We start from the raw sequence: 17,155 nt of genomic DNA, 5'->3' as shown, positions 1-17,155 counted from the left end.
CTCCAGAAGCCCTGGGATTACAAAGATGGAAGTTGTGGAATGTCCTTCCAGGCAGGCAGGAGAAGATATTTGCATCGTTGTGGTCAGTGAGTGGTGGTGCTGGAAGGTCTGGAGGGGCAGGAGGGTTTGGTAGAGGTAAAGACATGGGTATGTGCCAGGGGGTTGTTAAGCCTTTAGCACAGGGTATGCCATTGCCAGGTGACACCAGGATGGTGGATACTGATGTCCACTCAGGCAGACACCAGTCCTTAGGATCTCCTTTGTCTGGTTGGAGTGGTGTGGTCAGAGATACAGGCACAACACAACCTCAGAGCTATCTCTGCCTCTGCAAAGAAGCCCAAGATTTGAGTCCAGGTCTCCAGCATGTAAAGAAGGAGCTTATTGGATTCCATAGATGTTGTGTTTAATTAGTCTTGTCTCTGCATGAGCTCCTGAGAACACTTGGTACCTGTTAGACCCTGGCTTTTGGAAGAGCATCATAAGGACACAAAGCTGTTGGGAGAGAGTCCAGAGGAGCCCACAAAGATGATCCAAGGGCTGGAGCACCTCTGCCATGAGGACAGGCTGAGGCAGCTTGGGTCTACAGCCTGGAGAAGACTCCAGGGGGACCTTGGAGCTGCCTTCCAGCACCTGAAGGGATCCTAGAGGAAGGCTGCAGAGGGACTTGTCCTGAGGCTGTCTAGAGACAAGAGGGAATGGTTTGGAGCTGAGTGAGAGCAGGGTTAGACTGGAGCTGAGGAAGAAGTTCTTCAGTAGGAGGGTGGTGAGACTCTGGAATAGGCTGCCCAGGGAGGCTGTGGTTGCTTCCTCCATGGAGGTGATCAAGACCAGGTTGGATGAGGCCTTGAGCAGCCAAGTCTGGTTGAGAGTTGTCCCTGCTCATTGTGGGGAGGTTGGAGAAGATGATCTCTGAGGTCACTTCCAGCCTGAGCCATTCCAGGATTCTGTGACATCTTCACTCCCTCACAGGACACCTCCCCTGGACACAGACACAAAGAAGCCTGCAGTTTATCAAGCACAAATCTTCATCCAAAAAGAGTCTTTTCATTTTAGGGGGAAGGGTATTTAATTTTCTCTCTCTGTTACCAGTGGCATAGAGCAAAATCTCCTGAAGTGCACTGCTGGAACACTTCATGGGCAGCGCTCAGACCACTTCAGCTGCTCAGCTCAGCCGTGTCCATGTGCCAGCACTCGAGCAGTGGGACACCCTCTGGTGGGAAGCCCAGAGGCCAGGCTGGTCCTGCCACAGCTCAGAGTTGCAGTGGGGACATGCAGGCCTGGGGCTGCTTCAGCTCCAGCAGCTGCAGCAGCCCTGCTGCCTCCTCCCTCCCACCACCAGGGATTCTGCTTCCCCAGCATCTCCCTGTGTGTCACATCCTGCTGCCCTCACTCTGTGACAGACCCCAGCCAGGGCAATCAGAGGAGCTGCTTGGGAGCTCCTGGGATTCAGAAGGCAGCTCCACCCCAGGAGGAGTTTAAAGCACATTATTCATTTTCAAGTGGGAATAAACCCACAGCCTCCTGTGCACAGCACTTTCTGGATCAGTCAAAGTCAGGGGATTCAGAGCACCTGACCTTTTTAAATGCAATCTGTTTGCCTTTGCTGCCTTTGATGGAAGACTGAAATCTCAGCCCCTTTATCAGCTCTGCTCTCATGGAGCTGCTCCCTGGTCAGGACTCTGAGGGATTTCAAGGTGATTTGAGCTGTGGGCTTCTGTTCAGCAGTTCCCTGGGGAGGTTCCCAGTGCAGTGATGGAGTCAAGGCACAGGGACAGGGCGATGCTGAGGGAAGAGCCTGGGAGGCAAGAGGAGCAGCAGTTCTGCAGCTGGACTGTTCAGGAGGCCATTGTCTGGGGACACTGGGGATGAGCAGGCACCAGTGAGGTTTGTAGCTTCCAGAGGGACTTCTTGTTACAGCATTCTGGCCTGTAACAGGAGCAGTGTGGCCAGCAGGACCAGGGCAGTCCTTCTGCCCCTCTGCTCACCACTGTTAGGCCACACTTTGAGTGCTGTGTCCAGTTCTGGGCCCCTCAGTTTAAGGAAGATGTTGAGGTGCTGGAAAGAGGCTGGCTCCATCCCCCCCAGCCACCCTTCAGGTATTGCAGATACTGATAAGGTCCTCTCTCAGCCTTCTCTTCTCCAGACTAAACAGCTCCAGGTCTCTCAGTCTTTCCTACTAGGAGAGATGCTCCAATCCCTTCATCATCCTCATTACCTACCACTAGTTACTTGAGAGAGGGGACTGCCCCCTCCTGACTCCAGCCTTCTCTCAGGGAGCTGCAGCAAGCCAGAGCTATGAAGGAATCTGGGTGCCTGCCTTTGCAGCCTGCCATATGATCTCAACACCAACTGAATCCAACTCCTGTGATCCCCAGCTCACATTCTCCACAGCTTCAGTGCATGCTGAGTGTCAGCTCCAGCACATGTACTGCCAGGCCTAGGTCTGAACTCACATCCCATGGCTGTAGCCCATCCATGTCACCTCGTCCTGCCTGGGAGGAGTTCTGTCCCAGACTGTGCAGTCTGCAGCTGGAGCAGGCAGTGTGACTAACCTCCCCCTGAGTGGGAATCACCTGCTGCCTTCGTGGCCACCTTCTGAAGAGTTCTAATGAGGAAACCATTTTGGTGGCCAAGTGGGAGGATCCAGCAACTGTCAGTGCCAGCACAAAGTGCTTCCATCACTTCTGAACATGGTTTTTTTTTTAGATTTATGTGTGTCATCTCAGTTGCAGAGCTCACAGGCAGGACACACCATCTGAGTGGATCTTTATACCAGACCTGTGCTTGGTTGTTACTCTTTTTTAGCTTGTGCCAAGTGGAAGGAGTGGCAGATACCTTCTCCTTCCACCTCCAAGTGTTCCTGAAAAAGTCTCAAGGCTGGTTTGGGTTTCTTTGTGCCTTTGTGATGTAATGAGTAAAAAGCAAAAGAGGAAAGCACTGTGATTGAAGTCATGGAGTCACAGAATGTTAGGAGCTGGAAGGGACCTCCAGAGATCATCCAGTCCAACCCCCCTGCCAAAGCAGGGTCACCCAGGGCAGGTCACTCCATGGAAGGAGACTCCACAACCTCTGGGCAGCCTGCTCCAGGGCTCCAGCACCCTCACACCAAAGAACTTTCTCCTCATGTTGAGGTGGAACTTCCTGGGTTCCAGCTTGTATCCATTATTCCTTGTCCTACTGCTGGGTGCCCCTGAGAAGATCCTGGCCCCTTGCTCTTGACAGCCACCCCTCAGCTATTTGTAGACATTGATCAGATCCCCTCTCAGCCTTCTCTTCTCCAGACTAAGCAGCCCCAGGGCTGTGAAGCTTTCTTCATAGCAGAAATGTTCAAGTCCCTTCATCATCCTCATAGTTTTCCATTGGACTGTCTCCAGGAGATCTTTGTCTGTCTTGGATTGGGGAGCCCCAAACTGGACACATTATTCCAGTTGTGGTCTCATCAGGACAGAGTAGAGGGGGAGGAGAACCTCCCTAGCCCTGGAGGAAAGTTTAACATGTGCTTTTATCACAGTATCACCAAGGTTGGAAGAGACCTCATGGATGATCAAGTCCAACCCTTTACCACAGAGCTCAAGGCCAGACCATGGCACCAAGTGCCACGTCCAGTCCTGCCTTGAACAGCTCCAGGGACTGCGACTCCACAGCCTGGGCTCAGTTCTGTGCTTCAGAAGCACTGATGACTTTGCTTAGGTTGATTTCACCACTCCTAAAGGCTCTGTCTTTGTGTGCTCAATTCCAAACTGCATCTTTGGAACCCAGGAAGTTCCACCTCAGCATGGGGAGAAACTTCCTTGCTGTGAGGGTGCCCAAGCCCTGGAGCAGGCTGCCCAGAGAGGTTCACAGTATCACAGTATCATCAGGGTTGGAAGAGACCTCACAGATCTTCAAGTCCAACCCTTTAGCACAGAGCTCAAGGCCAGACCATGGCACCAAGTGCCACGTCCAGTCCTGCCTTGAACAGCTCCAGGGACGGCGACTCCACCACCTCCCCGGGCAGCCCATTCCAGTGTCCAATGACTCTCTCAGGGAAGAACTTTCTCCTCACCTCCAGCCTAAATCTCCCCTGGCACAGCCTGAGGCTGTGTCCTCTTGTTCTGGTGCTGGCCACCTGAGAGAAGAGAGCAACCTCCTCCTGGCCACAACCACCCTTCAGGTTGTGGAGTCTCCTTCTCTGGAGACTTTTGAGACTTGCCCTGGGTGGTCCTGTCTGGCAGGGGAAGCTGCCCTGGGTGATCTCCAGAGCTCGCTTCCAGCCCCTGCCCTTCTCTGCCGCTCTGCCTTCGCTGCGGCATCGGCGCTGAAGCTCCTGCCCTGTGCTTGTCCTCTGCAGTGCGCTTCGCCCCGTACCGACCTCCTGACATCTCTCTGAAGCCCCTGCTCTTCGAGGTGCCCAGCATCACCACCGAGTCTGTCTTCGTGGGCCGGGACTGGGTGTTCCACGAGATCGATGCTCAGCTGCAGAGTTCCAACAGCAGCATCAACCGCGGCGTGGTGATCGTCGGCAACATCGGCTTCGGGAAGACGGCCATCATCTCCCGCCTGGTGGCACTCAGCTGCCACGGCACACGCATGAGACAGATTGCTTCTGACAGCCCACATGCCTCCCCAAAACGTGAGTACAGCGGCAGGGGAAGCTTCAGAAGCCAGCAGCCTTTCCCAGCAGCTTTTGTAATGCTTTTGGCTGGAAAGATCCCCTTCTTCCCCGGGCTCGAGAGATCAGCGTCGTCTGTGCTGGCAGGGGAAGGACCTGCCAGTGCTATTTGTGCTGCCCCTGTTCCACATCTACTTGTGAAAGAGTCAAAATAGTCTGTCCTTTGTTTCTCTGACTTAAAGCCATCAGGTTTGCTCTGATTGGAAGTGCTCCAGATATAATTGCTGCTACTCTGCTTACAGATCCATAGCAGCGCAATCTGCTTCCCAGGTGGTTTGTTTGTCTGAGGGCATTCTGTCTCTCTGCTCTCCTCTGCTGAGACTCCTCCTGCAGTGCTGGGGTCAGCTCTGGAGTTCTTCAGCACAGGAGAGACACAGACCTGTTGGAGTGGGGCCAGAGGAGGCCACAGCAATGTTGAAAGGGCCAGAAGCCCTCTGCTACGAGGCCAGGCTGAGAGATCTGTGCATGCTCAGCCTGGAGAAGAGAAGGCTCCAGAGAGACCTTCTGGTGGCTCAGAGGGGCTTACTGGAAAGCTGGGGACAGAGTTTTGGGTAGGATCTGCTGTGACAGGACAAGGGGTGATGATTTGAAACTAAAAGAGGTAGATTTGTGTCTGCAAAGAAGGCATTTTTGACACTAAGGATGGTGAGAGCCTGACCCAGGTTGCCCACAGAAGTGGGAGATGCCTCATCTCTGGCACCATTGCAGGTCAGGTCATTTGGGACTCTGAGCAAAGCTGCAGATGCTGACTGCAGGGGGGTGGACTGGACGACCTTGAGAGGTCCCTTCCCACTCACGCCCTTCTGTACAGTGCTTAGGGTGGATCACAAGCCCACACAGGCTCAGCACCCAGGATTGTTCCACCTCTTGTGGTCCCATCCAGTTCCCATCACTCTGCTGACAGGTTTGCAGGCGGGGATGACAGCGCTTTGAAATCATTCAGCTCTCACTGAGTGAATTAGACAGGACTAAAAATACTGAGTTAGCTACCTTAAAGGTATCTTTGAGGATCTAGGTCACTGTACCTCAGTGAAGCTGTGGTTAAATCTGTTTGTTGGAATGCAGTACCCTCAGCCACGATGACATACCTGAAATGTCACCGAGCGCTGGCATGTGGAGTGGTGTCACTCGTCAGGGGCAGCTGAACAATGCAGAGTGAAAGGCAGGGCTTGTTTCTTCAACTGCAGCTCTGCAGTGCACCAACTCTATGTCTCCCCAGTCTGCTTGGAGGGGCTGTGGAGATGAAAGAGACTGCAGCAAAGGAGAAGGTGCCCTGCATCTTCCATACCCAGAGTGCAAAAGTCCTTGGTCACACCTGATGTGCTGTTGTTCAGTTCTCCCTCTAGTTGGGCCATGAAGTTGAAAGCTGAATGACTCCTGAAGTAGCTGCTGAGGTGGAAACTTTCAGATCAATCAGCTAATTGCATTTCATTTCCTAAAGGGATCACAAGGCCTGGTCTAGTTGTAGAAGAGAATTGTTCCACAGGTTTCTTTTGATATCTTTTTCTCTTTGCACATGCTGAAATAAAATGCTCTGTTATGTTGTAAAACCTCTGTTTAATAATAACAGCAATCAGCTGTCCTGCCTGTGCCACCAGCATGAGTAAAGTGGCCTGAACACAGCCTCATACTCTTCCTTCCTGTCTCAGGTGAAGGTGGTGATGCATGCTCAGAATCAAAATGTGCCTGGTTGCTAACACTTCCAGGGTTTAATTGTGCAGGCAGGAGCTGTCCTCCTTTGCTGTTTGCCATTAAATGGGTCATTGTTTGCATTATGATTCCATGTCGAGCTCAAGGATGTGCTGCAGCAACCCATTCACAGAGTCCCAGCATGCTGGGGGTTGGAAAGGACCTCTGGAGATCATCCAGTCCAACCTCACCCTGCTAAAGCAGGGTCACCCAGGGCAGGTTGCACAGGATGGCATCCAGGTGGGTTTAGAATGTCTCCAGAGGTGGAGATTCCACCATCTCTCTGGGCAGCCTGCTGCTACCAGTGCTCCATTCCCCTTAAATTAAAGAAGTTCCTCCTTGTGTTTAGATGGAACTTCCTGTGGTCTTCCTGTGAGGGTGGTGAGACCCTGGCACAGGTTGAGGGTGGTGAGACCCTGGCACAGGTTTCCCAGGGAGGTTGTGGAGATGTTCAGGACCAGGTTGGATGATCAATACCTTAAGGGTGGGGGCCTGTCTCTCACCACCCTCACTGTGAAGAACTTCTTCCTAACATCCAGTTTGGATCTCCCCTCTGCCAGTTTAAACCCATTCCTCCTCATCCTGGCACTACAAGCCCTTGTCACTAGTCCCTCCCCAGCCTTCTTGGTTCCCCCTTGGAAAGCATTTGAAGTGCTGTGCATGACTTGCTGGGAAGCAACTGCTGCTCTGTGACAGTAAGGGGGAGTATTGCTTGTCACATGGCAACTCAGAACTTCTTTCCTTGGCACAGATGTGGATGCAAACCGAGAGCTGCCCTTAACCCAGGCACCTTCTGCCCACTCCTCCATCACCAGCGGGAGCTGCCCGGGGACTCCCGAGATGCGCCGGCGCCAGGAGGAGGCCATGAGGAGACTTGCTTCACAGGTAGGGAAGTGGTCAGCTCTGGAGTTTGGTTCTGGAAGTTGGGAAAGCATCCATTGCACTGGCACCTGCTGGAAGGTCTCCTGCCACTTGGTGGGCTGGGGAATGTGTGCTTCGAGAGCAGAACTTCTGGAACAGGTTTTGCTCTCCTAGAGGAGTTACTGCTGTGAAGTGGAGTTCTCACTGCATCCAGTGCACTTCCCTCCTACTCTGAGAGTTTCTCTTTCCCAGCCTCTGTCCTTAAAAGTCAGTGTCACAGAATAGTAGGGGTTGGAGGATCATTAGGTCCTCCCTGCCAGAGCAGGATTGCCTAAAGCAGATCACACAGGAACACATCCAGGTGGGCCTTGAAAGTCTCCACCACCTTCTCTGGGCAGTCTGCTCCAGGGCTCTGCCACCTTCAAAGTATAGCAGTTCCTTCTCATGTTTAGATGGAACTTCTTGTGTTCAAGTCTGTGCCCACTATTACCACTCATCCTGTTACTGGGGCCCACTGAGAAGAGTCTGGCCCCATCTTCCTGCCACCCACCCCTTAGAGCTTTGTAAGCATTCCTAAGATTCCTCCCTCAGCCTCCTCCTCTCCAGGCTAACCAGCCCCAGCTCTCTCAGCCTCTCCTCATGTTCCAGTCCTCCAGTCATCTCAGTGGCCCTGTGCTGGACTCTCTCCAGGAGTTCTTTGTCCTTCCTGAGCTGGAGTGCCCAGAACTGGCCACAGTACTCCAGGTGAGGCCTCACCAGTGCAGAGCAGGGCAGAAGGAGACTCTCCCTTGACCTAGTGGCCACACTTCTCTTAATGCCAAAATGTTAGGGTGTGACATAGTTAACCAAAATCATTGCAGTTGTTCCTCAGCAGTGAAAACAAAAGGTGCTTGACCTGTGTTTCACTGGGAGAAGGGCAGGTGTTGTGTGGTGGGTGCAGGCATGGACTAAGTCACTGCTCTCTGTGTGCTGAGGTGGTTTTTGGCAAGGTCTACAGAAGTGATCATAGCCCTTTAAATAAGACATAAATCTGCTCTCTGTGGCGAGGGCTGAGCATATGTAACACTGTCACTTGCTGGGGGTGAGATTTACAGCTTGTGTTTTATTGTATTCCTGAGCTTCAGCCCTGCTTTGGTGGTGGTGGGAAGAAGCTTTGAAGCCTGTGGAGCTTGCTCCTCCTACACCTCCTGAGAGGATGTCAGCACTTTAGTGCCTTCCTGCCACCTGCTCCTGCTTCCCAGAGGAGAATGTCAGGCAGAGTCTTTGGTCTGAGTTACTGCTGGGATGTGTTCTGTTTGGCTTTTTTCCTGCCAGGTACTGTCCTGTCCTTTCTGCCACATCCAGGTGGCAAAGCAGAGAAGGTAAATCAATATTAAGGGCTGATGTTCTCCTCTGCCACGTGGAGTTCTTGAAGGGAATGCACTGGCCAGGGCTGGTTTTGTTCAGGGCACATTAGGCATCGTCGTCCTGGCAACTCTAAGCGTTGCAGAAGGACAGAAAAGGCAATGAACTTTGCTGCCTTTGCCTAAAATACCTCATCTAGGATCTTAGGATTGTTTTGGTTGGAAAAGCCCTTCAAGATCAGAGCCCAACTGTCAAACCCACACTACTATGGCCGTTAAACCCTGTCCCCAGGGGCCATGACCACAGGTTTCTTGGACATCTCCAGCAACAGGGGCTCCACCACCTCCCTGGGCAGCCTGTTCCAACCTCTGACCACTCTTACAGCAAAGAAATTGTTCCTAATGTCCAACCTAACCCTCCTCTGGCACAGTTTCAGGTTGTTTCTTGTCCTTCTATTACCTAAAACTAGGAAGAAGAGACTAACTCCCACCTCACTGCAACCTCTTTGCAGGGAGGTGTAGAGAGTAATGAGGTTCCTCCTCAGCCTCTTCTTCTCCAGACTAAACACCCACAGTTTCCTCTGCCACTCCTCACCAGATCATTCTCCATATCCTTCCCCAGCTTTGTTGCCCTTCTCTGGACATGCTTCAGCCTCTCAAAGTCCTTCTTGGAGTGAGGACCCCGAGGTTGAGCCCAGTTTTCGAGGTGCAGCCCCACTAGTGCCCAGCACAGGAGTTCTCTATCTCAACTTGTCCTGAGCACTTCAATGATCCTGTGGCTGAGAAATGGAATTAGTTTTAGCTTTGGTTTCCTCCAGAAGCAGCTAAGGGCTGTGGCTCTTCCAGACAGTGTCTCACATCCACTGCACGGGTCAGGCACTGAGGCTTTTTTCCATCTCTAATCACTGGAAAAAAAGGACAAGAAATAATCTTTGCAGCCAGAAATAAAGTAAAAATAGGTTAGCCCTTGGCTGCAGTCTCTTTCAGAAAGGTTTTAAAGCCCTGCTCATCCCCTAGCCAGAGTTTTTTGTGGGAAACAGATCCTGTGTTTTGCTGTCTGAGCGCAGCGAAGGCTTCGGAGGCTGCGCTGCCTCTTGTGCCAGCAGCAGGGTTACAGACTCGGAGCACGTTTGTTAATCTCCCAGTAAATCTCCACCACTATAAATGTGGGCAGATGCCAGAAATAGCCCTCACTGGCTTCCAAACATCAGGGCCTTCCTGAAAAGATCAATGCCAAGGCTGATGAGCTGACCTTGGAGTGCTTGGAAGCGCTTCTCCTGGCCGGGCAGCTGACACAGCAGGCGGAGCTGCTGAAGGGCTTGGTGGTGTTTAGCAAACAGTTCCTGGGATGAGTCAGAGCAGCAGCAAGGCTTGATTCAGCACTTGCAGACCTTGGGTCTATTCCCAGTGTTGCTGTTAGCCTTACTGGGATCCTTGGAGACCAGCATCTCTTCTGCCTGCCTACTAAGAGAAAAGTGATCTCTGCGGCTAATGGTCCTTTATATCTGAACTGGGAGTGACAGGACAAGGGGCAGTGGTGGAAGCTGAGGCACAGGAAGTTCCATGTAAACAGGAGGAGGAATTTTTTCACTCTGAGGGTGACAGAACACTGGAACAGGCTACCCAGGAGGGCTGTGGAGTCTTACTCAATGGAGATATATTCAAACCCCACCTGGATGCATTCCTGTGTGATCCACGCTAGGTAATCCTGCTCTGGCAGGGCAGTTGGACTGGATGAGATTTCAGAGTCCCTTCCAGCCCCTAACCATCTGTGATTCTGTGGTTTTGTGACTGGGTTTGGTCACCTCAGAGGAGCAGTTGCCTTCTACATGCTGCTGCAGTGTGTGCCTGGATGGAGCCATGTGATGAAATAAAGCCCACCCTTAAATCCAGATCCAGAGCTTCATATCGTAGAATCATTTTGGTTGGAAAAGACCTTTAAGGTCATGGAGTCCAACCAGTACCTACCTCTATCAAGGCTGATGCTAAGGCATGTCCCTCAGCATCACATCTCTACATCTTTTCAACACCTCTAAGGATGGGGATTCACAATCACCTCCTTGGGTAACCTGTTCCAGTGTTTGAGAACCCTTTCAGTGAAGAAGTCTCTTCTGATGCCCCACCTAAACCTCCCCTGGGGCAACCTGAAGCTCTTTCCTCTCATTCTGTCACTTGTGACTAGGGTAAAGAGACCACCACCAACCTGGCTCCAACCTCCTTTCAGATAGTTGTAGAGAGGTCTCTCCTGAGCCCCCTTTTACTACCACAAAGGGAACTTCTTCTGAAAGTGAGAGTATTCTGGGGTGTAACCTCTGTTCCTGCTGATAATTCTTTGTCATAACCAATTGTGGCTTTATTGCATCAGAGCCTTCTCTGGAGCTGCAGTGCTGCATGCTACAAACAGTCACTTTGATGGATTGTCAAGCCTGAGGATGGGAAATAAAAGGCAAAGCAAATGGTTCAGGGTGTTTGTCAAATTGATAGCTGGAAGTGGTGTGCCTGCTGCACTCTTAGTAACCTCCTGAGCAGTACAACTCAGCATCATTGCTGATGAACACTTTGCTGTCAGCAGCAGCTAAATTGATTTGCTTCGAAAGAACCAAGCCGTATGATGTCCTCCTGGATAAAACAAACATTGCCTGCTCCACCCCAGCTCTGGGGTTTGAAGTCTGTGAGTGACAGTGGGAGAAAAAGAATTACTGACCTGGCAACAGAATGGAAAATCCATTAAAATAACAGTGCTGAGCCCTTTGTTCTGTGGGCAGTTGCCTGCTTCGGGCGCTCCATCACCAGCATCTTGCTGGCCCTTGAGACACAGGAGGATTTATTGTTCATAAGAGGCTTTGAAGATGCTGAACTCTTAAACAGGGCAAATCCACTGAGTGACTTGATAGAAACTAGGGACAATTACGGGTTAAAGTGGTTTAGCTGCCAAATCTGAGTGTTGGATTCCACATTCTCCAACCAAGAATCGGAATCATTTCAGTTGGAAAAGCCCTCTGGGATCACCCAGTCCAAATATCAGCCCAGCACCACCGTGGCCACTAAACTATGTCCCCAGATGCCATGTCCCTGTGGTTTTTAACACCTCCAGGAATGGTGACTCCTCCACTGCCCTGGGCAGCCTGTTCTAATGCTTGACCACTCTTACAGTGAGGAAATTTCTTCTAGCATCCAATCTGAAACTTCCCTGGTGTGACTTGAGGCTGTTTCCTCCTGTACTGTTGCTTGTTACTTGGGAGAAGGAACCAATGTCCACCTCACTCCAGCCTCTTTTTGGGTAGTTGTAGAGAGCCAGAAGGTCTGCCCTCAGCCTCTTCTCCAGAATAAACAGTCATAGAATCACAGAATCAAGGTTGGAAGGGACCACTGGGATCAGCCAGTTCCAACCCCTCTGCCATGGGCAGGGACACTCTGCCCACAGCCTCATCCAGCCTGATCTCAAACACCTCCAGCCATGGGGCCTCAACCACCTCCCTGGGCAACTCATTCCAGCCTCTCACCACTGTCCTGCTCAACAACTTCCTTCTCACATCCAGGCTGACTCTCCCCACCTCCAGCTTTTCTCCATCCCCCCAGTCCTGTCACTCCCTGATAGCTTAAAAAGTCCCTCCCCAGCTTTTTTGTAGCCCACTTCAGATCCTGAAAGGCCACATTTGAAGATCAGCATTAAAAAATGCTACCAGATCCCAGTTCCGTCAGCTGCTCCTCACCAGCTTTCTTCTCCAGACCCTGTAGCAACTTTTGTTGCCCTTCTCTGGACAGCCTCAGCACCTCAGTTTCCTTCTTGAAGTGATGGGCCCAAAACTGAACACACTATTTGAGGTGCAGCCAAGAACATGAATTCTTGGAGACAGTTTAGGAAAACCCTTCTAAAGGCTCTCCAAAGTCTCAGGTGAGGAAGAAAAGAAGGAGGATAAAAAGAGGAATGTCCTCTGGTCAGGAGGTGAGGGGAGAGGAGCAGCACATTCCTGTATTGATAGCTCTGGAATTCTGCTGGTGGGCTTCTTAAAACAGGTTTTGTTCAAGGGGCTGAAGGAAAAAAGCCAAGGAGGTGAAGGAAAGGGTGACCTGTAGGTTAGTCTGCTTGGGAAGGTATTTCTTGGACATGGGTGTTTTATGGTTGCATTAAGACTAGATTCAGAATTGAAGTAGGGAAGAAAGTGTTGACAGTGTTGGGCAACCACAGCCATCAGGAATCTTTCAGGAGATCCATGAAACATCTGTGAGGAGCCAGAGAAATCTCTGTGCAGATGTTCCACCTCTGCTTGCACTGAGCAGAGCAGGATGTTCTCAGCTTGGGCTGTGCTCCTTGTGCTAGAGAAGTGCAAATCATTATCAAAGCAGATTAATAATGCAGGGCCAGGCTGCTGTAGTGATTGGTGCCAGCTCCAGAATGCTGTGGGAAGCAGCCAACCCTCTCACCCACTCCCTTCCCTCTGAAAATGTCACTTAGCCCAAAACTCAAAAGTGGTGTGCTCAGGATGACAGAAATGAAAGGTGAACATTTGCTTTTCCTCCTCTGGATTATTCAGGGCTGTACTTTGCTGCCTCTTCTTCGTGCAGTTAAGTTCTTGGGTGCAAAGGGTTGCTTTTAGCTCTTGCTGTCAGAGATGAGCAAAGCATGAACTTTAGAAAGAAATAACCACAGGGTGACTGTGAGGAGCTCCTCTCAGCCTTGCCATGCTGGAACACAAAACCTGTGGAGTTCTTGGGGAACAAGTTTGAAGCTGTCCATGATTTAAACTGGAAGAGGGGAAATTTAAACTGGATGTCAGGGAGAAGTTCTTTACAGTGAGGGTGGTGAGATACTAGCACAGGTTGGGGGTGGTGAAACACTGGCACAGGTTGAGGGTGGTGAGACACTGGCACAGGTTGAGGGTGGTGAAACACTGGCACAGGTTGAGGGTGGTGAGACACTGGCACAGGTTGAGGGTGGTGAGACACTGGCACAGGTTGAGGGTGGTGAAACACTGGCACAGGTTGAGGGTGGTGAGACACTGGCACAGGTTGAGGGTGGTGAGACACTGGCACAGGTTGCCCAGGGAGGTTGAGGAGGACAGAAGCACATTCTGTTAGACTCAATGATATCCAGAGGTCCCTTCCAACCCCTAACATCCTGTGGCCTTGTGATATGGAGCCCCCAGCTCTCAGCAGTGGATTTCCTAGCAGTTCTTGCTGGGGAGCTTCCTCTGTGGCTTTTCCTCAGTCCCCTGTCCCAGTGGGGGTTGAACCACGGCACAGAGTCGAGAGAGACTTACAGGGAAGGAGGACAAGAGCCAGATCTGGCAAACTGAGAAGCCACGAAGAAAGCTCCTCACACAGCAACACCCATCTTGACACTTGCAAACAAAACACAGGCATTCCTGGCAGGGCTGCTGGCTTAGGCTTTTGGTTCAGTATATATGCACACATGAGGGAGCTCAGCTTGCAGGATTGCTGGAGCCGCTTCACGTCTGCCCTCTGACAGGGAGCAGGCTGCCAGCTCTCTGCGGTGCCAAGGAGGCCAAGCAGACTTGGCTCCTTCCCCCTGGTGGATGGGATTGAGCTCTCCTGGGCCATGTGTAGCTCAATCACAGAGTCAGGGAATGGTAGGGGTTGGAAAGGACCTCTGAGGATCAGCTGGTCCCAACTCAGCTCCTAAAGCAGGGTCAGCCACAGTTAATCTCCCAGCAATGCTGCAGGCAGGTGTTGAATGCTTCCAGAGACAGAGGGCTCCAGAAGCTCTCTGGGCAGCTTGCCTCAGGTTCTCTGCCAGCCCCAGAGTGGAGAATTGTTTCCTTATGTTTAGATGAAACTCCTGGGTTCCAGTGTGTGCCCATTGCTCCTTCTTCTGTCACTGGACACCACTGACAAGAGTCTGGTCCCATCCTCCTGGCATTCAGCCTTTCCTCCTCACAGAGATGCTCCAGGCCCCTCTGCATCTTCCTAGGTCTTTGCTGGGCTCCCTCCCTCTCTTCCTTGAGCTGTGGAGCTCGGCACTGGAGGTGAGACCTCAGCAGGGCACACGTAGCTGTGTGCAGCAGCAAAGCTCCTGCTGCCAGTCAGTGCTCGTGGCCACACTCTGCTCTCAGGGAACCACTGCGAGGTGAACCTGGGGAACAAATGTTGTGACTTTGAGCAGTGAGGTTTTTAACCTAAAATCCCATTAAAAAGCAGCACTCCACAGCCTTGCCTCTCTGCCCTTTCACTGCTTAATCACTGATCCATTAAGATACTTGTCAGCTTCCTCTGGCCTGGGGAGGTGAGACCACATCAGCAGGTCTCCACCTGGCTGTCCTTGCAGTGCTGCCTTTCTTCTCCAAGTGATGCTGGGCCATGTATAGCTTGGGCTGGTGCATTGTAGAGTTAGATAATGGTTGGACTTGATCTTAAAGACCTTCCCCAACCAAAATGATCCTGTGATTCTGTGATCTCAGCTGGAGCATGGCCTTAGAATCATAGAGTCCCTTAGATTGGAAAAGACCCTTAAGATCATTGAGTCAAACCATAAATCCAACACTGCTGAGTCCACCATGAACTGTGTCACAAAGCATCACATCTGCAGGTCTTTTAAGTACCTCCAGGGATGGTGACTCAGCCTTGCTTGTCCACATGTGGTCCTTCATCTTGGTGAAGTGAAATGAGAGGCTTTCCACCCAGCCCTACCCTTGCTGAAAAATACTGACCCACAAGTAAGTGTCCTGAGTGACCTTTGCCTTTCAGCCAGAGGCAGTAGCACTCTTCTAAGATACCATAGCCCAAGGTCAGATCAGTTCAGTTGAAAAGAATAAGCCTGAACCATGTCCCCTCTGGTTAGGGTCACCTTTCCCATTTTCCCTGAAGGTTTTGTCCTTTATTCACTGGGGGTTTTTAATGGGTTGACTCCATGGTTTTAAACAAGCCATTGAACAGCTCCAGTCTTTGGGTTTCTGGATGCTGTGTGGATGCTTGTGGTAGCAGCACTTAAACAAATGGACTTGAAAGCCAGCTCTGCTGTGCTAATGGGTTGTACCCTGTGCAGAACAGCTGGTGGAGGAGCTGCATGTCCATTGCATTAGTGCATTCAGCTGATGTGGAGCACGGCTGGTGGCTTCAGAGCCTCTTCTCCTCATCCTGCAAACCATAAGCCAAAGTGTCATTGTCATTGCTGCAGACAGCTGAAAAGAAAGGGAGTGCTCCTACCTTACGTGGAGGTGGAGGCATCCATTGCTTCTGAGCCTTGATGCCCTGTGACACTAATGAGTTTCAGAGGGCATTCACTGGCATACCCAGCTATGTAGAAGTGATGAACACTCCCCACAAACTGGGTCACCACAGATGCCAGGTCATGTTGAATGGTTACAACACAGCGGTGCTGGGTTCCGGTTGCATCCTTATAGCTCAGGGGCATTTGGGCAGGTGAAAGCTTTGCACTGAGCTCATAAGAAGGTCAGAAAAGGATAATCCTTACTCAGGACAGAAATATGGTTAAAATACAACGTGGAAGCCCTTCAAGAGCAGTGGAAGGGCTAAGTGGGAAGCAGGTGTGGACTCAGGGGTCTGTGAGGTTGGTCCTTTTGGGGGGGTTGGTGGAGTGGCCTCCTTACAGAGACAAATCACACCAGAGGTGTGATGGCAAAGAAGAGCTTCTCCAAGGGAGGAGGTTCTTCTGCACAAATAGTGCCAGAGAACTGCTTAAAATTGGCCTGTCCTATTAAGTAAAAATAACTTATTTCCCTTGAGCCATCTCCAGCCCCTCTTTCTCCTTTGATGTTCACACTGTCCTTTCTCATACTGCTGTCATCTCCTGCCTCTCCTGACATGTCATTTTCTCCCCCTTCTTCCTCTTTTCTTTCCCCCTCTTTGCAGTTCAGGCTCTTCTCTCCCTCTGTACTTGATAGGTGATAGACAATCTCTTTTATGCCTCATTTTCCCCACTCTTAGTGCCCTCTCTAAGCTAATCCCTCCTGCTCAGCTCTTCCCCTCCTCTTGCACTGGCATTTTCCATTGGCTTTGGAGTAGCTGTTTCTTCTAACAACAACCACATGCCCTCCTTTTCCTTACAGCAGCTCTTTTCCCAGGTCCTCACCTAGATGAGAAAACATCACCTTTTCTTTTCTTTCTTTATTTGATGGAGTTCTTCCCTATCTGTTCAGCTGAGCCCAAGCCAGGTGAATTCAGCAGCTTGGACTTAGAGGTCTGGAGCACAGTTTGCACAACTGTGATTTAGGAAAGTGTTTTAGTGTGGGGAGGATTGCTGCAGGAGAGCTGTGCAGCATCCCCATGGCAGGATGTGGGACACTGTTGTTGAGTTCTGTGTGCAGAAATGGGGTGAGTGAAGGAGTGACCCTGAGCAGAGGGACAGCAGAAAGGGTGGTAGGAAGGTGATGGTTATGTGAGGCTGGATGGAGGGAGAAATGGGAAGTGGTTGTGGCAGGAAAGAGAGAGTAGTGGAAGGGTTGGAAGAAGAAACTCCTGAAGACCTAGAGAGAATATGAGTAATGTCTTTCATAATTCTGCTTTATCAGTTAAGATGAGGTTTGTGTCATTTCTGAGTGACTGAGTGGTTTGGTGCTTCTTGACCCCCACTTCAGAAGAGAACAAGGTCATGCTCAACATTGACCAAGGCCTGGCAGAGGCAGTGCTCTGC

General features: G+C 51.2%; 1 protein-coding gene across 12 annotated transcripts in view; it reads left to right on the top strand.

The window, feature by feature from the left end:
* The window catches only part of TANC2 (tetratricopeptide repeat, ankyrin repeat and coiled-coil containing 2), a 327,280-nt gene that overhangs the window by 230,246 nt on the left and 79,879 nt on the right, over positions 1–17,155 (top strand). For all 12 annotated transcript variants that reach the window (XM_064174070.1, XM_064174071.1, XM_064174069.1 and 9 more), the window contains 2 exons: positions 4,331–4,612; positions 7,092–7,225. In XM_064174070.1, the coding sequence (XP_064030140.1) occupies positions 4,331–4,612; positions 7,092–7,225 (416 nt within the window). The remainder of the gene's footprint in view (positions 1–4,330; positions 4,613–7,091; positions 7,226–17,155) is intronic.

The sequence above is a fragment of the Pogoniulus pusillus genome, chromosome 40 (genome assembly GCF_015220805.1).
Source record: "Pogoniulus pusillus isolate bPogPus1 chromosome 40, bPogPus1.pri, whole genome shotgun sequence".
NCBI lineage: Eukaryota > Metazoa > Chordata > Aves > Piciformes > Lybiidae > Pogoniulus > Pogoniulus pusillus.
The sequence above is the reverse complement of the archived record's forward strand: the minus strand, read 5'-3'. Positions and strand labels throughout refer to the sequence as shown.